The sequence below is a fragment of the Haliotis asinina genome, chromosome 15, assembly GCF_037392515.1.
Source record: "Haliotis asinina isolate JCU_RB_2024 chromosome 15, JCU_Hal_asi_v2, whole genome shotgun sequence".
NCBI classification, from domain to species: domain Eukaryota; kingdom Metazoa; phylum Mollusca; class Gastropoda; order Lepetellida; family Haliotidae; genus Haliotis; species Haliotis asinina.
Genome location: NC_090294.1, coordinates 22,420,183 through 22,440,997, shown reverse-complemented (window position 1 = coordinate 22,440,997; position 20,815 = coordinate 22,420,183). Strand labels below are relative to the sequence as shown.

General features: G+C 41.3%; 3 protein-coding genes across 4 annotated transcripts; all 3 read left to right on the top strand.

Annotated features, from left to right (window-relative positions):
- The first annotated feature begins 2,363 nt into the window (after positions 1-2,363).
- On the top strand, positions 2,364-8,024 carry LOC137265863 (ADP-ribosylation factor 4-like). 2 transcript variants are annotated; one of them, XM_067801324.1, is made up of 5 exons: positions 2,364-2,600; positions 3,582-3,659; positions 4,814-4,887; positions 5,320-5,566; positions 6,358-8,024. In XM_067801324.1, the coding sequence occupies exons 1-5, from the start codon at positions 2,540-2,542 to the stop codon at positions 6,624-6,626; spliced, it is 729 nt and encodes a 242-aa protein (XP_067657425.1). In that variant the 5' UTR covers positions 2,364-2,539; the 3' UTR covers positions 6,627-8,024. The 2 variants fall into 2 exon arrangements, with proteins under 2 accessions (XP_067657425.1, XP_067657426.1); XM_067801325.1 differs by lacking the exon at positions 4,814-4,887 and having other exon boundaries at positions 2,470-2,600.
- Positions 8,025-11,530: 3,506 nt separating this feature from the next.
- Positions 11,531-16,737, top strand: LOC137265192 (uncharacterized). Its single transcript, XM_067800534.1, has 5 exons — positions 11,531-11,793; positions 13,956-14,033; positions 14,684-14,757; positions 15,338-15,572; positions 15,942-16,737. Exons 1-5 carry the CDS (start codon positions 11,730-11,732, stop codon positions 16,175-16,177), a joined length of 687 nt encoding a protein of 228 aa, XP_067656635.1. The 5' UTR covers positions 11,531-11,729; the 3' UTR covers positions 16,178-16,737.
- Positions 16,738-17,425: 688 nt separating this feature from the next.
- LOC137265436 (ADP-ribosylation factor 1-like) lies at positions 17,426-20,499 on the top strand. Its single transcript, XM_067800834.1, has 5 exons — positions 17,426-17,658; positions 18,571-18,648; positions 18,886-18,959; positions 19,339-19,573; positions 19,940-20,499. Exons 1-5 carry the CDS (start codon positions 17,589-17,591, stop codon positions 20,164-20,166), a joined length of 684 nt encoding a protein of 227 aa, XP_067656935.1. The 5' UTR covers positions 17,426-17,588; the 3' UTR covers positions 20,167-20,499.
- Positions 20,500-20,815: the final 316 nt, after the last annotated feature.

Below are 20,815 nucleotides of genomic sequence, written 5' to 3'. Positions count from 1 at the left end.
TTGTGGACTTCATCCATTGATTATCTGATGATACAGCCGTTGAACTTCCCGTTTGATATTGCGGGAGATGACAGCCGGTAATTATAACGGTTACTGACGGCGGTGCGTTTATCAGTGAGAAACAAGGTCCATGGTATGTGCGTTGTGTACAGTGTGGTGACGTTGTGTTGTAATAAAACGCCGTATACCTGCAGGGACACATATTTAGGATATCAACCAAGCAATGCTGGTCTTGCTTCAACTAAACATTAGAAGCCATCTTGGATCAAATAAGGGCCGTGTTGGCTTTCTGATTGCTGACGTTTTTCTTATTAATAACCTTCAGAATGGACAGTATTGTGCTTTACATACAGTGAATCATTTAAACTTCTAACGCACCTAGTCGTTGTCTGTTGAGTAATAGACACTAAAATGACCAGGCTAATATTTTATACAACAGCTTGGTGATGGGGTAGTTCGGTGGTTAAAACATTCGCATGTCACGTCGGAGACGATTCCCTGCATAGATACAATGTGTGAAGCCCATTTCGGGTGTCACTCACCGTGATATTGCTGGAATATTGCTAAAAGCGGCGTAAAACCATACTCACTCACTAATACGCCTGCATCACATCTTTAATATTCAGTTAAATTTATATGTTGTCACATGTCGCCAACATAAACAGAATGAAATATGACGTATCAAAACAGGCCATCATTGTTGAAAGAAAAGTATAAATGTAATCGGTGTTATTAAATTCCTTCATTCAGGTGAGGAAGCTTCAACCATCAACACATGCCAACAAGCACCAGGTTATCATATGCATACACAATGTCATATAGAGTGAGTGAGAGTTTAGTTTTAGGCTGCTTTTAGCAATATTTCAGCAATGTCAGGGCGGGGGACAAGAGCAATGGGCTTCACACATTGTATCCATCATGGGAATCGAAGACACCAGGACAAGCAAATACTACAAGTGGTATAAGTGATAAATGTGTTTTAATTATGTTTGATTTTTTGGTTGCATGTGACCTTTAAGTTACCCCACCGCCTCCCCATATAGAAAGTGGTCAGATGTAACACATGTTATATTTGGGATGACACTTTCTCAGTAAAGTACAGATTCTTGTGCGTTTGTTGGGTTGCGTCCAATCCGGGATTCGAACCCACACTCTCATAGTCAGGGCCCGCGTTCTTGAAACATTCGTAGCCCTAAGAATTCTTTACTTTGATCGAACGTCTCATAAGCCCATTCTCAACACACTGGCCACGATCAACGTTAAGAATTCTTAGGGCTACTAACGTTTCGAGAATAAGGAGTCTGAGGCCCGTTTCACAAAACTCTCGTAAGCCTAAGCTCTCGTAAGTTTTGTCGTAGCCATTATGCCTCCTATACTGAAACACAGGAGCTACGGATGCTACGTGAAAAGTTACGAGATCTTAGGCTTACGAGAGTTTTGTGAAACGCGGCCCTGGTTCCTTATCGCCAGCACAGTCTTAACGCCGCGGTGGCTGAGTGGGTGGAATGGCTGGCTTTATGTTCTGGCGATTAGCCTGATGGGACACATCCTAATAAAAGTACTAGAAAATTAACTTAACTGAGAAAGTGCAGTCCTAAATATAACATGTCAAAGGTCATCCTAGCTGAAATCAGAGACCATATAATATTATTATCTATTATATGGTCTCTGCTGAAATGCTATGTAAATTCAACATAAACTCTGCGTCAGTGAAAAAAGGTCATCCTGCTTGGTTTTAGTTTGACACCACACACAGCAATATTCCAGGTAAATTGCGGTAGTATGTAAATAATCAGCTGTGGACCAGACAATCTATAGCTAGTGATGAGCATAAGCATCGAGATACGGAAGTGGAGATATCACGTTAGCGCGAGCTTAACCGCACGATCCCGTTGATCGCAGCACTGCTTGATTACAACAACCATGGATCGATGTTCGTCCCGTACTCCCCAAAACAAACAAAAATCAAAATACAAATTGATATTAGTAATGCTGGCTGCATAGGGCCGTTACACTTTTAGGGGTAATCATTACCTCATTTGCTAACACAATTTCATCCCATATCCCTCTTATACTCCTTGCCAGTTAAAGATTTGAGATCATAGCATAACCCATTTCCTGTCTGCGAGTTAAAACAAACTTTACTCAAACGTTTCCAGTAAGTGAAACATGAATATTTGCTCATTGTTTCACAGCCGGTTTACACAGTCACGATATTTTCCAGTACCATGGACATAATACCAGGGAGACTATACACAGATGTTGTAGATTATCCCTAATAATACCAACGATTCACAATCTATAACTGACTAGGTGGCCAATACATTTTTCACTGGTTTTGGTCCGGTTAATAAGATTTATTTACGTCACTTCCGGCCACCGTGTTATGCTGAAATTGTAAACAATGACGGAGTAGGAAGGGGAGTGACGTGGTATCCTTCTGACACTGGATGTAAATGTGGACGGACTCTATGGTCGGAGAAGGTCTTGCGTTTAAATTCTCTGGGTCTTTTTGTAGAATACGTTCGTAAAGACGAAAATGGGAGCTTCTCTCTGCAAGACACTGGGTTGGAAGAAGGATGTGAAAATGTTGATGATGGGTGTGTATGTCTCCATTTCGAACACAGCGTACTGGGTAGTTCAGCTAGCTGAACTACGTATTGGGCTTCCAAGATCACGACTGTCTTGACTGTTGGACCTGATAGTGGTTCCCAGCTAGTCAAGAAGTTGGTGTTTGGTGCTGTAACGTCTTGATTAACTTGTCTCTCAACAGACTACAGACAAGCATAAGTCACTGACACACGATTTTAGAACCCATGAGCATGATCTTAATTGATGCTTGACATTCTTTAACTTATTTAATGGAATAAGGATATGGTTGCTGACATATTACCCACGAGGGCGAAAATATGCCGGTTCATATTTTTCATACCATGCCTTAGGACAAAATATCATGTTCACATGGTGACATGACGTCGTGAACAATGCCTTGACGTCACGTTTGTTCTGTGACGTTCCGTTCTACATGCTGCAAAGGCGGGTCACCAGCCCTTGTTTGAAAGTAAATTTGGGTATATATTCCAGGATTTGAGGACTTTGCAATAAACAGAATTTTATACTTGTGCCCATATTGTACTAGCTTGATGACACTCATGCCTAAATATCTGTATATCCCTTCCGCTCACTCGGGAAATACCAACATTTAGGCACTTGTGTCGTAAACATAGTATGACATGGGCACTCATGAATATCCTTTATATTTTATGACCCAACCTTTAATTTTGTTTGCAAGTGTATGTGACAGTAGCAACAACAACAATTACCATAAACAGGCCCCAAGCTAATCATGATGATTTATCCTGAAATGTAGGGTAATACTGTCAGATTATGTGAGATGTTTTAAAGGTGAAGTAGAAGTAGTCAACTATTGCCAATCATTCAGTAATTCAGACTGCTGTGAGGGCTCAGTGTGCCTCTACAAAGAAAGATCAGAACATTCAGATTTCAGTTATATTGCCATGCCTATCAGCCTTGATCTTTCACCTTCAATATGTTTCACACAATTGTCTTTCTTGTCTTAGGTCTTGATGCTGCTGGGAAAACAACAATTCTGTACCAGCTATTACAGGGTGAAGTGGTCCATGCCATTCCCACCATTGGTATGTCTGTTGAGTTTATGTACATAGGAAGTTGATGGATGGGTAGTGGTAGGTGTATTAATAGGCTGAATTCACTTGAAACTTACATAATCCAATTGTGTAGAACAATCCTGATGCTGCTGACACTGGAATGTGTGGTCCAGGCTCAATTTATTACCGACTGCCGCCATCCAGTTGAATTATGATTAAGTGTCTTTAAGCAACAAACTGAATGTTACTAGCCCACAAAATAATTCACAAATCGGAAATCTGAATGTAGACACAGGTTTCATCATTAAGTCACTGATATGATATACATTTGTATCTGGAAATAATCTTTCATGATTTAAAAGTGTGTTATAACTTTACAAGTTGGAGAGTGTGATATATTTACAAAGTGACCCCATGAAACTTCAGTTGTGCCAGTAATTGTGGAGACTTACTTGCCCAACTTTTACTGTGGAGATTTACTTGCCCAGCTTTTACTGTGGAGATTTACTTGCCCAACTTTTACTGTGGAGATTTACTTGCCCAACTTTTACTGTGGAGATTTACTTGCCCAACTTTTACTAGCCATGTGCTAGCAGGCCGGTGGCCATTTTGCACAATGGCTGGCATGTAGGTTGTACATGTCGTATGTTGTCATGATTTGTAATTACAGGTATTAATTTCATGTGTAGTATAAGAACTCATGATATAACCATAATAATTCATTTGTAACTTCTTTTGCCATTTGCCATTAGCCGGATGGCGTCTCGTACACTTGTCATGGCCATCTTTGCGACTGGGTCCTGTGTAAGCGCAAAGGGGCATAGAGATGAAAATAGTCTATTATCAAAGAAAGATAACTCTGAATTTGCAAACATGGCTCTTAGAATATCCTACATCCCGTGGGAGAAACAGCAATGTGGTCATTCCTTTCGCAAATAAGTTTCAGTATTGAAAATTGTTCATCCTTTAGCTCAAAGTTTATGTTTGAATTGTATTATATATAGTTTAGCGAACTTTCTAAGTTCACTGGTTCCACCATTTGGATGTTTTGAAATGTGTCTTACTGCGATTTGATTGGCTTGCTACGATTCTTGTATGAGGCGTACCAGTCTTCTTGTAGATCCTGGAAAGAGATGAGTAGTTAATAATGCATGGTAAGTCATACACCATTTTTTATGTTTCAGGCTTTAATGTGGAGCGATTTACACATAAAAATATCAGTATCCTTGCATGGGATATTGGAGGGAGGGACAAAATGGTGAGTGAATGAGTGAGTGAGTGAGTTTAGTTTTACGCTGCACTCAGCAATATTCCAGGTATATGGCGGCGGTCTTTAAATAATCGAGTCTGGACCAGACAATCCAGTGATCAACAACATGAGCATCGATCTGCGCAAATGGGAACCGATGACATGTGTCAACCAAGTCAGTGAGTCTGACCACCCAATCCCGTTAGTTGCCTGTTACGACAAGCCACCTTTTATGGCAAGCATAGGTTGCTGAAGGCCTATTCTGCCCCGGGTGGTAAGTAGTTTAACAAGTTGACTTAGACTATTTGGTACACACATTTAGAATTCAAATACTATAAAGGTTTTGATTATCAAAGGAAATCAAGGAGTGAATAAAGACTTATAAAGACCAAGCGTTGCGCTAAACAACAAACAAAGAACGAAAATATTTTCTGTTTCCAGCGTCCCTTGATCCGACACTACTATCCAATGACATCAGCTGTGATGTTTGTCATAGACAGCACTGATCGGGAAAGGCTTGAAGAGATAAGTGATGAGGTGAAGAAAGCGTTAATGGAGGATGAGCTGAGGAAATCTGTCATCCTGCTTCTGGCAAACAAGCAGGACCTGGAATCAGCCATGAGTGTGGAGGAAATAAAGGAAAAGATGAACTATGACATGCTATGTCATTATGGATATTCTTCGAGAAGTGAGTGTTTTTGTGTCAGTTTTAGTGAGAACTCATTGGTCTCTGTTGGTTTTAATGTAAGTAGTGTGAATTATGTCATGGGTTTGAATGTGACAAAGTTGATTTCATCATAAGTTTTGGACTGTCAGTTATGCAGTTGACATGAGCTGATGTCAAGGGCTCTCATTATACCCTGCGATGTGTTTTGTGGGGTGTATTAAAATGGACTTTGCCTGTGCATCCGTCCATGCACATGTCTTTTCCAGAGCAAAACTGTTCAATATTTGTTCACCAAACTTGGCAAATAGATAGGTCTAGTAGTGAACTGTAGCCTTTTGGTAGTTTGGAATCCTGAATAAAATATTTTTGGCATTTCCATGGCATAAGGTTTGACTTAGACTGAAATTGATGGCGGTGCACTTTTTCCAAAGCAGAACTTCAAAATCTTTCTCCTTCCACTTTGCCATATACACACCAAACGATTTGACATCATTATAACTAGTAGACATATTCATGAATTGTATTTCTCCATTTAGCAGGATATTGATGACTTTGTCTTCTTGTTAGTCAATTTTTGTACAAACCATATAAGCTTAAGTCATGGATTTGATTCTGAGAGTTGTCATGCAAATTGTATATGCTGATGTCATAGGTCATTGTCAGTTGTTATACAAGCAGTGTCATTATTAAACAATACACACTTTTACAGGTCAAATAATCTATTTTATGTCTTAGTGTTAAGGATAATTAGTGGCAATTAACAATGACCTCTGTATTCATGCTAACATCATTTCTAATTTTTTTTGTACTAGGAATGAACATCTTTGGATGTTCAGCAGTGACCCCTGAAGGTCAAGATGACTTGCGTAAGGCTTTGGATTGGCTAAGTGAGGAATTGGTGCCAAAGTCAGGGTACTGGTTTCAGTCCTGGTCTACGCCTGAAACTCTGGGAACAGAGGAAAAACTGGATCAGGTTTCTTTCAAGGAAGGTTCTGATAATGACTTGAAACCCTGGACATTCTCATCTTATGTCAAAGGGACAGTTACAACTTTCAAAAGTGTGCTGACAAGATTCTGGTGATTCATGTGATAAAATGAGTGAGTGATTGAGTTGGGTTTTAATTAGCTTTTTGCAATATTCCAGCAATTTTGCAGCAAGGGACACCATAAGTGGGCTTCACACATAGTACCCATAATCGAATGCTCATACCACTGGACTACCCCACAGATGCTTCTTGTGATAAAGATTATTCTGTGATATGAAGCTATGAACAGACGTGGTCTGTCCTCAGGGAATTGGGGTTTTTTTTATTATTATTTGTTGTTTAAAACCACTCTCTGCAATAATCCAGCTACAGCATATCCTGAACTACTCTATATATGCATGACCCTGTAGGTCATTTGGCACAAATGGCAGGTTGAGTTCATTAAGCAGGGGAGCAGAGAATGTTAAATAGTGACCTTGTCTTGGCTGTTTTGACATGTTGACAATGGACTGTCAGTGGTAAACCCCTTCACGATAATAGAATTAACCAGTTGTGACACAGTTACCTAATCCATTAGTATTCACTTAAACAGGCCAAGCTGAACAACCAGCAGTCTTGAAGTAATTTTGTCTGGACCAGACAATCCAGTGATCAACTTCATCAGCATCAGTCTACAGAAATGGGATATAGTAAAGTTGATCAACCAGATAGGCTACCAATCTCACCTGATAAGGTTAGTCACCATTAGACAAGCATCATTGCTGATAATCTCCAGGATATACATCCCAATAAGTCTACACTGGTGAAGATGCAGTAGAATGTATACACTGGTGATTGTTGAGGATGGACAAGCATGACTTCAAAGAGACCAATTCAGATATTCTAAGCCAAATAATAACAGATGCTGCAGCAACTTGGGCCCCGGACACCCATGCTGGTCTTAGTAAGAGACTGATCGGACTGAAAGGTTTCCTGACATGCTTCATAATGCATTCCAGTGGTGTGAATTGATACTTACCAGTAACAGGTTTGCCTGAGGGAGACTTAATTGTTTTGTACTGCTCGTATGTAAAGGTAATATATAAGTCATTTTTTACATCAAATCAATGACAATGGGTAGTCGTTGCTCACTGGTACTGGTGACCGACATGATTGTGTGCCACACTACAATATGTACAATGCAGCTTGCAAAGAATTTCATGTTTTCATTGTAAGTCAAGGCACATGTGTATGATAGCACCATATTGTGAGTGTCTTCTGATTGTAAGTGCATGATGTGTCTCCAAATATCAAGACACCATGCATTTATAAACTAGTATGTTTTACTTGTTGATGCCGTTTGTGAGGAGATAGTGACTAATGGGGGTACAATTAATTGAAATAATCAAAGATTGGTCACAGTGACTAAATGACCAAACAATTGATGGTGTTTTCTGATAACTGAACACAAACAATTTTGGAACACTTGTTTGCATTAAAAGTATTTTACAGAAGGTTGGTTTTGTCTGTTTCAATTCATTTAAGTCAGGCTTGAATTAATCCTAAAGCAGGGCTTGATTTACGAGATGTTAACCTACCAGTCATCACAATTCCCAACACTAGAAGTGACGAATACAATTCTACTTGACCATCTTGTCCTCTCCCATATACCTGTGTACATGTACCACCAAAAGGCAGCAGAGTTGTACTGGCTTTTTCTGAGATCGCTCAAATTATGTTTATGGCACTATTGCCTTATTGTGTTCAATTGTGATAAGAGTTCTTTCTATGGTTACAGTTGTATTTATATTTTGATAAACGTTTGTTGATGTTATTTCATAGCATATTCTGTACTAGGAAGTTTTACAACATGAAAACAATTTCATTTTAATAAACAGTAACATTTCTACACTTTCTTGTAGTTGTAACAGAGAGAGAGAGAGAGAGAGAGAGAGAGAGAGAGAGAGAGAGAGAGAGAGAGAGAGAGAGAGAGAGAGAGAGAGAGAGAGAGAGAGAGAGAGAGAGAGAGAGAGAGAGAGAGAGAGAGAGAGAGAGAGAGAGAGAGAGTTAGTTTGGCTCTCTCTTTTGTAATGCAATTTCTCAGCTGGGGATGACAGGAGGAGCTCTATTCAGTCCATCAATTCTGACGGTCTGGTCACTGTCTCTCGCACTTACTATTAATACTTATTTTCTTATCCCATGCCCCCTCTACGTTCCGTATATTTGCAGTCAATATGTAATCTGATTGACTGTTATGAGACGGTTTTCTAAGGCTATAGTACGGATAAATCCTCCATGAAGCGCAGTTGTCGCCCTTGGTCAACCTCCGCGATGTCAGGACTATACTCTACTGATGACGGAATATGAAAAGTTCAAACGTCGTGCCACGATGGTCTGTGTTGTGCCGACTTGTAGCATATCAAGGACATGTAATCAGTCCAGCATCGAGCAAATTTCAGGTTCAACCCCTAGTTATCACGTGCATATTGTGGGCATGTCAGTGCTGTGTTTGGGCGATATTTTTTAGAGTGATGATTACGCTCAAATGATAGATAATGCTTTCCTTCCTAATCATTTGTATTTACCAGAACAATGCATGCGAAATGGAATATTCCCTACATTTTGTTTGATAGTACATGGATCTCTGGAAGGATAAATTGTCTTAAAACAAGTATAATATTGCATACGTTTCTAAAGCAGGATCATGCAATTACATATCCACGTTCAGGGCCGACGTCATGATTGGCTAGCCAATGCCCTTCTATGACGTCACAGACTTGACGACGTCCCCCCAAAGTCATCCGCATAGAGATGACAGCATGGCACAGTCACCGACGTGGCGCTTGGGCAATGCTTTGAGCCAGCGATGTGTCGCAATGCTTCGATGAGCGTTCTGTGTCGCAATGTTGCTACGACAACTATTATCTTCAACTAGCAGACTCTGAGAATGGGGTGTATCAATAGCCATGTGGGGCCAGCCCCATCGGCACACAAGGATAAGTCTGGGTTCAAGCCCGAATCCAGATTTTCTCGGTTTAAGAAGCTGTTCAAGTCTAAGAAATCGACTGTCCCAGAGGATAAGACTACAGTTTTCTTGGCAATCGACCACAGCGGGAAATTGTCTCAGAAACTGGAACCAAAGAAGAAGAAAGAAGTCTCTCGCCGCTCTTGCATGCAGTCTGTGATGGCGGACCCCAAATCGCTGAGGCTGACGCCCTTCGGCTTCTCCCGTCGAGAGGTCATGCCACCAATTGAGAAGGAGGAGGAAGTTGAGGTCACTGTGGTGTACACAGTTCGGGAGAGCCAGATCATCATCAACCCAGACCACGTATGCCGTGATGATGGATTCCGTGTCGTCGAGAGGACGTTCCTGGTGCCAAAGTCTGACAAGTCGGCACGCAGAATCGTCAATGGACTGAGAGTGGTTGCAGAGGAGGATGCTAAGAAGAAGAGGCGAGAGGAGGCGGAGAAAAAGAAGAAGATGGAGGAGGTCAAGAAGGAGGCCGAGGGGGAGAAGGACGCTCAGGGTGAGAAGAAGGGGAAGGAGGTGATGGAGTAGATGTGATGCCATCGAGCGTGTGGCCCTCCAGGTCGGTCAGGCAAAGCTCGACCAAATATCACAAGGAATACGCGATATTGTGTCTGAAACACATTTCTTTGAGACAACATTCTGTGATCCGACCTGATTACCCGGCCCAGTGCACATCTGCTTCTATAAGTGAGGAACTGGACCATGTTAGCATTCTAGAGTAGCTGTGAAATGACACAAAATATTATCTGCTCTAGACGTGAATATTTCACCAGTATGTGAACTATTTGAGGAATTGGACCTCTCTGTGTGTAATGGAACTGGTGTAATGTGAATCTAGAGCGTTTGTTTAAGAGGAGATGAAATTTACCTCTTGTAAAGTACTTGTGGTAAAGTGAAGATATTAATTAATGAATTATTCCCAAAAAGTTTACGCACTAGCGGTATTTAGCATCTTCATGGTTAATGTGTACAACCAGGCGCTGCCTGTGACGAATTCTACCCCTGCTCAAAGAGAAGGGTGGGACATCTATTGAAATGGTACTTTGGTTAGTCTCTGGGTGATGAGAATAAGGAAGAAGTCTGTTTTGGTAGAACCAAGCATTGCATTGTATGTAGTTTTCGTGGCACTTTCTGACTTGTGTCAATCTTGTTTATGGTTTAAGAATATAACGAGATAAGTGAGATAATGTGGAATCCTTACAAAATGTACATTTAGCTTTAGGGCTTTAATTTCTTGAAATGTCTGCATGGGTCATCAATTTAACCTCTTGGTGATATAAATAACATGTATTATATTTACCATATGTCGTTCTTATGGAATATACATGTACATGATAAACATTCGAAACTTTTCAAAAGAATGACAAAAATATATTATGCTCAATAGCTTCAAGTGGTTTCTTTCGCTCTGTATTAAGTTAAACAAATATTGAAAAGTATTAATGTTGTATTGAATAAGTTTTATGTAATGCATGTACATATTTTACCATATCCTAACAAAAATATTTTTTCGAATGTTTAATATTTTTACTGATAAATGTTCACAACAGCAAAAACAACTTTGACTACACCATTGTTTCGTGCGTTTCATTGAAAAATAAAACACTGCAAAGAAGATAGATTTGCTTGTGTGTACTTTTTGTATAATAAAACAAAAACATGTGCATTTGAAAGTGAAATTACGCCCTTTCTGGAGTTTCTTGCAGCGTCCTTGTCACCACTTAATTGCGCACTGTTGCGTACGTCTCAAATTCGTTTCACGAGTTGGTCCATCTTTTCCTGGAAAACCATTACTTATATCGACTGGTTTGACATATCCAACTCTCACTGGGTCAGTAACGCCTGGGTAGGGCAGGTTTGGTTCCGACCCATTTGCCGTCAGGATTCGACTCTCAAGTTTTCAACATTCAGACCACTAGTTTGGACGTGTCCAGGTATGTATATTTTATGTAAGCTTCCATGATTCACACTGTCCGGGTTATACGGCTCAACGAACTTCCGGCCACCGTGGATTTGACAGGTAAACAAAACCACGTGACGTTGGATAACAACGAAAGCGATTGTACGTACAGGTATGTGTCAGTATATTGCCTCACTCCAGTCGTAATTCTCTGAACGAGCTGACAGAGATTTTCGGAGCGGGTTACCAGCTAATCAGTATTTTCTGTGTGTCTTAACCTCACTCGACATGGGGCAGTATTTCTGCAAACTTGGATGGGCTAAGAAGAAAGAATTCAGACTCCTCATGCATGGTAGGTATAGTCATTTTGTTTTACTTTCTAATACATTTATTTTATTATTTAGTCATTTATATAATGCCCGTAAGTAAATGTCAAGAGAGAGTTACTATATAATAACTCATTTAAGAACAATGTCGTTGCTTTTGTTATTGTTTTCCTCCTCAATTACCCGGACGATATCCCTCCCAGAATTCTTAACTGGGCTGTGATATATGCTGCGACACTCGCAAGCGCAATTTAGTATCCTTACGTGGATCAACAATTATGTAATACACCGTTGTCGTATCTATAGGGACCGTTCATAATTTATAACTTGATTAATGGAGAAGCTTGTACAATGTTAATGACGTCACACCCAATACCCCACAACCCACAACCCACAACCCACACCTCACACCCCACAACCCCGTCCCCCTATATTTTACACCCTCGCCCCCTGCATGTCATGTTCAAAATCAATAACCTCTCCCAACTTCCGAGACAAAATGGGTAACCCACCCATAAAATCGTCACATTCATTACTATAACACTATGAACTTTAGAACCTGAAAACAGTACACGATGCGCGTTTATTCATAATAAACCCGTCAAAACAATTTAGGGAACACTGATATTTTGGAATACATTTCTTTGAATACATTTTAAAGATGGAAAATGATCATTTTTGACATAGACTGACTTCCGAAATTGTGAGTCTAAGGTTACTGGAAGCACATTACGACCAGAACAAAGCATTTGAATGATTTTGAGCCACGTAAATCTGAAAATGATAATCTCACATTTTCATGGAAATTTGGGTTGCGATCTACCCAACACAGGTGCCAGAAAATTTGAAAACGTGCACTTTCTTACTTGTCCTCCGAATGCACTTGCTTCAAGGGCTTTGTGTGCGAAATTTGGCTGTAAAAAGAGTGAAATTTGCGAAAATGCTTCACATTGTTCAACATGACTGAACGTCAACACCTGAGTATTGAAGAACGAGCTAGAGCTATTGGCTGGATAAATGAGGGTATTTCGCAGCGGGAAGCAGCTCGAAGGTTAAATGTTAGCCCATCCGTCATCAACGTTACCTACAGACCCAAACTGTACGCGATCGACCAAGGTCTAGACACCCTCGTGTGACAACAGGAAGGGAAGATCGTCTTGTCGCCCTTGAAGCACTGAGAAGCAGAACCGTCACTGCAAACCATCTCCGACCACAACCGAGGACTGCTACAGGGATCAATGTTAGTGACCAGACAATCAGGAACCTTCTGAAGGAGAGAAATCTGCGACCCCGACGTCAAGCCGTGAGACCACGACTCCTTCACATCATGGAGTTGTCAGATACGCATGGGCACGGCACCACCTGCAGTGGACAAGACAGCAATGGTCAGGAGTCCTGTTTTCCGACGAATCAAGGTTCTCATTGCAACACAACGACGGGCGAGTTCTTGTCTATAGACGGCCTGGCGAACGTTTTCCTGACGTCAACGTCCGTGAGCACAATGCTGTTGGTAGAGATAGTGTTATGGTTTGGGGTGCTTTCTCCTATCATCAAAGAACAAATATCCACGTCATCAATGGTAACCTGAGTGCAGTTCGTTACAGGGATGAGACTTGTGATTCCTTGTCTGAATGCAATAGGCCATCATGCAGTTACCAGGATGATAATCCAAGACCTCACCGTGCATGCATAGTCAATGACTTTCTTCGACAAAACAACGTCACTCGAATGGAATGGCCTGCATATTCTCCTGATATGGCGCCGATTGAACATGCATGGGATCTGTGGGCCAGACGTGTTAGAGAAAACCACCCTCCTTCCCAAGATCTGCATCAGCTCTCTCAGTGGCAGACTCCGGAGTGCCAGGCTATCCCACAGAACATGTTACAGACACTAGTAACCTCCATGAGATGTCGTTGTGCTGCATGTGTTGCATCTGAGCCTTGATTTTCAATTTTGACCCCAGTGCCTTTCATGACATCACCACATGATCATGTTATGAAATATCGAGAACTGATGATGAATTTTTATTTCATTACACTCACAAAATAATGAATTTACCACTTCTGTCTTTGTCGTTTGTTCCTGTCAGTTTTTATTCGTAAATAAATCAGTCTTCCCTAACTTCTTTTGAGTAGTATATATCAAGTGGGGTCGGTGATGCATGTCATACTATCTTTGTTTCCAGGGCTCGATGCTGCAGGGAAAACCACTATTCTGTATACGTTAAAACTCGGAGAGGTTGTTACAACCATTCCAACAATTGGTAAGTGTCTTCGGAAGTGTTTTGTTAATGCACAAATGTCTACTAAGTCCATTATGGGCCACAGTTTGGAATTTCTCGAAACGAATTTTTCAATGATATTATTCATCAGTTCATTGTCATTGGGGTTCAGTATTCCATAATATATGTCTCTAATAATTGCTGTCTAATATTTGTATAATATCACTAAAACAAATAAAGTGTAATGAAACTTTACACACGTTGGATAATATGATGTACATAAATGATGGAACCAGGGTGATTTGCCCTCTCCAGGAGACTCATTACACAGATGGAACTGGCAACCGCTAATTGTAAGCTACCTGTCCTCATTCACTGCACTGCACCGTTTATCGAAAGTGTCTGACGATCCACAAAGATTGAATACATATTTTGTTTTGCAACTTCAGGTTTCCAGTATCAATCAGTCTTTATTTCACTACTGTGGAGGCTACGGGTCTTCAGTACATTTAATACATGCAACTGTCTTATACACATGGCTTGATAAATGAAAACCGCAACATTTTCAATTAGTCTTTCATTTGAATACTTCATAAGAGGCGAAAATCTATCAATTTCTTTTAACATTCACAGCATGTAATAATATACGTAAAAAACTGTTGAAGAACTCTGTTTTGTCCATCCAACTTCAGGTTTCAATGTGGAGACAGTTACATACAAGAATGTCAACATAACAGCCTGGGACGTGGGTGGAAGGGATAAAATCGTAAGTTTTGAGTGCTCCTTTGTCGTGTTTGTTTATTTAACGTGACACTCGATCCGCAGTGTTCTAGTAGTATGGCGGTGGTCCGTAAATAATCGAATCTGGACCAGACAAACCAATGACTGACATGAACATCAATCTTGGCAATTACATGACATGCATCAACCAAGTCAGTGATCTTGACCACCCGTTAGTTGTCAATTACAGTAAGTATGGGTTGCTGAAGATCAATGCTCTCCCTGGTTAATCAGTATCTGAGGGTGTAGTTTCTTTGTCGATTTTTGAAAACGAATAATGCACAGATCACAGTGTTTTAGTCGGCATTCATGAATCACCGGTTGGATAGCCCAACGGTTAAGGTGCTTGCTCAGCTCGCTGAAGACACGGGTTCGATTTTCAGAAGGACGATATGTACCAAACTTCGTAATGTGCATCAGAAGGTGATACCCCAAGGAGCGGTTATTATATTTTGTGCGATGTCCTACGTAAACCAAATGAGCTTGTCATCGGCACTTCATTTAACTATAATAAAGAATTCGACCAAGCATGCAATTCGATGATGAAATGTCTTTTGTCGACTTAGCGTCATCTGTATCGCCACTACTACCCAGACACCGACGCCATACTATTCGTGGTTGACAGTAACGACAGGGAACGCATTGAGGAAGTCAAAGACGAAATGGGCCGCTTGGTTAAGGAGCAAGACCTCAAGGACGCACTCATCCTTGTCCTCGCTAACAAGCAGGACCTTTCAGGCGCCATGACAGTAGCAGAGGTTGCCGAGGCAGTGGATTTTCCGATGATACTGAAAACACATAGTAAGATGAGAAAATATATTTGTAACTTCATGAATACTCCAAAGATGCACGAGTGAAACTTCTTGTGCATGTTCGAACTCAGACGATTATTTTTTCTTGTAATGATCAGACAGTGTTTGTTCATATTGTATTGAATGTTTGGATGAGTCCTACTTAGCTACAGGGGCGTTGGGGTAGCCTAGTGGTTAAAGTGTTTGCTCGTCATGCCAACGACCCAGTTTGATTCCCTACAGGGGTACAATGTGTGAAGAAGACCACTTCTGGGTTCCCATCTTCATATTGCTGGAATATTGCTAAATGCAGCATAAACCTAAACTCTCTCAATATTTAGCTATAGTTAAATAAACCCATTCAAATGCCTTATTCCAGAAGCGACCATCATGGGGTGTAGTGCTATCTCAGGTGAAGGACTGTATGACGCCCTGCACTGGATGGCGCAGGCTCTTGTCCACGGGAGGTCACTGAAAAGCCCGACTGCTAACCTTAGTGACCCGGAAACAGATGGATCCTTGGCAAAGAAGACTGGAAAATCTCCCTGGTCACTGTCCACCTACATGAAAGGGTCATTGGGGTCCCTGAAAGCGTTCCTTCCGAAGCTGGGTTGAACACCAGCATGTATGATAATGGGCACAATGGCCTCCTGTGATCACATGTCTCCCAGTTACGACTGCAGGGAATCCAAAGCCGACGTCGTCACAGTCGACAAGAGCCTCTTTCAGCTTTGACAGTCACTAACTACAACGTGGCACCTAATTACGTTGTCATTCGAATTTACCTTGACCTGTTTATAGCCTAGAATAGCATAGACCAGATTTTTTCGGAGGAGATGTCATTGGTAAATAAGAATAGAAAACGTTTTCATTCTCAGAAATGATTTCCATACTAAAGTGAACCTAGACAGATTTAACCTAGTACTGGGGCGTAACAAGATATTCTTGTTTTGTTGATGACTGCCCGTTTTGTTCGTGACGTACACCCAAAAACAAATCATCATTTAAGGCATTTGATTAAAGTGCGCATTTTTAAACTATTCTTTTTAAATGAAACAGTATATTGACCACTGTACCGATAATTGCATCACTGTGTAAATTACACATATAAGGAATCATCAGTTTCACATATTCACCTCTTGAGATTAAATATCAATGTCTGGAAACAATTTATAGTTTTTGTGTTGAAGTTCTTTGGTCACCAAAGTCCAAATATCCCTTCAAGTTGGGAGGCAAGTTTCACCCCAAGTTTCATCCCTTTACAGATTCGATAGTAAGAGGTTGGCCAACGTCGCTACACACAGGGATAATCTACAACAATCTCTATATAGTCTCCCTGCTACACATAACCGAAACATTTCCAGCTAGACCAACAGTATTAAATCTCGCGTGTCAACCAATACATTCGGGAGAATCAGAATAATTACCTGCATCACATAGATGTAGTGGATCGCAATTCAATTCTGACCCTTGTCAGGAGGATCGGCTGAAGTTTGGTTAAAATCCTTGAATCTCATCCGTCATGGATAAACTGGAAAGAGCGCAGCATCCGACCGGTAATACTGTTTTAAACTACCAAACACACACTGCTGTGTGAGCAGAGCGATGGTGGGGGGATTAATCAAGCTGGCAAGAGGAAAGGGTGGGGGCCTAGTTGGGGAAAGCTGGTGCTGCATTGGTTTTGTACTTCACACGCAAGGGGGTTACGTACCTGCATTTGGGGGGGGGGGGGGGGGGGGGGGGGGTATTCATTCATATTGTACATGTCTCTCCATTAAAAAAAATCATCCCATTCAGTATTTCCCTAAAAGCGCATTGCCAGGGATATTTTACGTGCGCTTGCATGATTCTCCGGATCACCGTGACGTACTTCCGGCCACCGTGGATTTGCCAGGTAAACAAATCCACGGGATGTGGGCGGTATGCTGACAGACGTTTATTGACGATGATTGTGTCATTCGCTCATTGACAGCTGACAGCATAACTGTGTTTCCGTGTAATTCCCTGGATAGCACCAATTATCAACATGGGTCAGTACACGAGTAGATCGTCAGGCAGATGGTTTAAGAAGATGGAAGTGAAGCTGATCATGCATGGTATGTGTCCTGTACGTTTGTTAACAAACCGTTTGATATATATATCGTGCCATCATTTTTTATTTTGAATTTTGCAGTTAAGTTTTATCATAATATCACTTATTTTCATAAGTTATAAAAGTATATATGTAAATATGTAAAGAGAACTTTAATACGTTACGGATGGGGAGTAAGTACGATTTTTATGGAAGAGCACGTACAATGTGTCTGCCCCCTATACGTTTATGTACAAAGTAACTGAACCCTGCCTGCATGTCTTGTAGAAAATCCGTGCGCTTCCTCACCTTCCTATATTTTTAAAGCCTAATTTCAAAATATTTTTATGAACGAAATTGATGACCACCCAAGCCCCCAGTACACGTGAACAAAACTGATGACGTTACCCAACACACACGCGCGCGCTCTCACACACACACACACTTCCCCAGAACAAACTGAGTGACCTCTCCCAATATCATCATCTTTGGTCATAAAGGGATTCCGCCTACAGAATCAATTCCATAGGCGGATCCATAGCGGGGTAGCAGGAATGCTCTTGAATGTTTATTAAATGTCAAGTGAAACTCTCGTGAAAATGAAGTGTCACCTGCCCGTTTATGAGTAGGATGCACCCCCTTTCTCAAATAGTCCGCCCCTACATTTCATCGTGATTTACTCGCGCTATAACGAGGCGGGATGTAAATTGTAAATACTCGACACTGTAATAGATACTCGTATGGTGGCTTATGTTTAAAATAAAGTTGCCTGTGTCGAGCTACCGACTTGATCAGTATTATTTCCCATGTAATAATCGAACCAACAACATGCGTTCTTCAGCGTCGTAGCTCTTTAACGCCTGCCCTGTACCTATACATGTAGCTACTTATGTGGTTAAGTTACACAGTAGTATAGTTCTGTCATGTTTCTGTTCAGGTCTGGACGCTGCTGGGAAAACCACTATACTGTACAAGCTAAAACTGGGAGAGGTGGTCGAGACTAACCCAACAATAGGCGAGTATCACTAATAGGATTCGAACTCCAAACTACAATCGGACGGCTTATCGTATTTGATCTTTGCAATGACCCACTGCTCTGTCGGTGTAATGTTAATATCGTATTTTTAAAAATTAGCATGAACAAAAACTGTATGAACCAGCTGGGGCTTTTGCTCTATGCATCTCCGGATTGTGTATACAAAACGTTTGATTGTCGACATGACCGGTTACAGTTGTGTTTCAATGGTTTCAGGTTTCGTTCAGGAGACAATGTCCTATAACAACATACATATTATAGCCTGGGACGTAGGCGGAAGGTCGGCAATAGTAAGTGCCAGTACATACACAACATCTACCATAGACTATGTTGTGTAACTCGTAACTATCTTTACGCCATCATTGTCAACTAAGGACCAACAATTTTTATAATCAGGGCAAGATCTTCTTTTATTCACTAGTATCTCGTATGCTTCTGGGACAGAATTTAATTTTTGCAACAGTAAGAAGCTTTATTATTTTGTAAAAGAATTTTGAGATATAACGTCCCAGAAGAAACACGCGCACGCGCACGCGCACGCACGCGCACACACACACACACAAAAATGGCTCACTCTTGATAAGCCACAAAGGCCAAATGAACCAAACAGTACATATGAAGATAACTTATATTTAATAATAACCCCACTACATTTGCTGTGTTCGCCAGCGTCCTCTGTACCGCTACTACTATCCCGGCACCGACGCTGTACTCTTCATTGTTGACAGCAACGACAAGGAGCGTATTGAGGAAGTCAAGGACGAGCTGGTCCGCTTGGTTGACGAGAAGGAATTTGTGGACGCCATCTTCCTCGTCCTCGCCAACAAGCAGGATCTACCACACGCCATGACAGTAGCCGAGGTTGCCGAGGCAGTTAACTTCGAGAGAATACAGCAAACCCATCGTGAGTTGAAACACAAGGGCTCTCTCACGTCCATTCATATGTTATTGTCTCTTCTTAGCAATGTCCGCCGGGAATCTAATTCAAATCACAATACTGTGTGTCAGTCTGGCACATGGGGCCCGGGTTAGAGCTGGTCTTCAATAAACCATACTTGTTGAAAGAGGCAACTAACGGGATCAGGTGATTACACTCTCTGACGTGGTTGACACATATCATTGTATCCCAGTTGTGTAGAGCAATGCCGATGACATCAATGACTCACACATTTACAAACCGCAGTATTGTAGCTGAATTATTGGTGTGTGCATCAACAAAAACTAACAAAGAAAATAAAATCTTACAAAGACCATTAATGGCTTGTTTCAGGAGCCAACATCATGGGATGTTGTGCCTGCGTAGGGGATGGACTGAATGAAGCTATGGACTGGTTGTCTCGTGAACTGGAGACATCGCGGAGAAGCCCGGATGCTGACCCTAGTGCCAAGGAGAGAGGTGACACTGTGGAGAAGACCGAAAAGACTCCCTGGTCACTGAACACTTACGTGAAAGGAAACCTGGAATCCTTAAAAGCATTGCTCCCGAAACTGGGTTGAACAGAAACTATTGCAGACCTTCTAGGCTCTTGTAGGGCGATGGGTTTGCCTGGTGGTTAAAGCGCTCGCTCGTCACGCTGAAGACCCGGGTTCGATTCCCCACATGAGTGCAGTGTTTGATGCCTGTTTCTGGTGTTGGTGGAATATTGCTAAATGTGGCGCAAAACATATGCACTCACTCGCTCCAAACCTGTCCTGGGCGGAGAGAGCTTGAATGACATTACAGTTGGTACATTGATTACATGCCTTAAGTTCCGTGTTTTTCCTTTAGACTCAACTTCAAAATGTATATAATTAGAATCGTAATAAAGGTGATGGTAACTCTGTAAAATACCTGCAATATTTTGCCCTCTTCTCAATTGGCTAAGTGGCATTTCAGTCATTAAACCATAAACTCACGATTTGAATGATTAGCAGGTGAAATAATCAGTTTATGTTGCTAGTCAAAACAGTATAAAGCAATCACAAATACCAAACAAGTGACTCATCTACCTCGACGTTACCCATGCGAAACATTAAAGATGTTTACATTCACGCTGCTCATTACAAGACGGGGCATTGTCTTCTATGAGCTCATCTCAAGCTGTATCTCCCTTCTCCCCCCCTACCCGCACCCTCTTCTCTCTCTTTCTCAGGTTATACGAATGTT

Bases quoted from the DNA above. Each gene is read 5' to 3' on its own strand.
- LOC137265863 (XM_067801324.1), top strand. From the start codon at position 2,540: ATGGGAGCTTCTCTCTGCAAGACACTGGGTTGGAAGAAGGATGTGAAA. The intron at 2,601-3,581 runs GTGTGTATGTCT...TTCTTGTCTTAG, and splicing joins TGTGAAAATGTTGATGATGG to GTCTTGATGCTGCTGGGAAA. The intron at 5,567-6,357 runs GTGAGTGTTTTT...TTTTTGTACTAG, and splicing joins TTATGGATATTCTTCGAGAA to GAATGAACATCTTTGGATGT.
- LOC137265192 (XM_067800534.1), top strand. From the start codon at position 11,730: ATGGGGCAGTATTTCTGCAAACTTGGATGGGCTAAGAAGAAAGAATTC. The intron at 11,794-13,955 runs GTAGGTATAGTC...CTTTGTTTCCAG, and splicing joins ATTCAGACTCCTCATGCATG to GGCTCGATGCTGCAGGGAAA. The intron at 14,758-15,337 runs GTAAGTTTTGAG...TTGTCGACTTAG, and splicing joins TGGGTGGAAGGGATAAAATC to CGTCATCTGTATCGCCACTA.
- LOC137265436 (XM_067800834.1), top strand. From the start codon at position 17,589: ATGGGTCAGTACACGAGTAGATCGTCAGGCAGATGGTTTAAGAAGATG. The intron at 17,659-18,570 runs GTATGTGTCCTG...GTTTCTGTTCAG, and splicing joins AGTGAAGCTGATCATGCATG to GTCTGGACGCTGCTGGGAAA. The intron at 18,649-18,885 runs GCGAGTATCACT...CAATGGTTTCAG, and splicing joins CGAGACTAACCCAACAATAG to GTTTCGTTCAGGAGACAATG.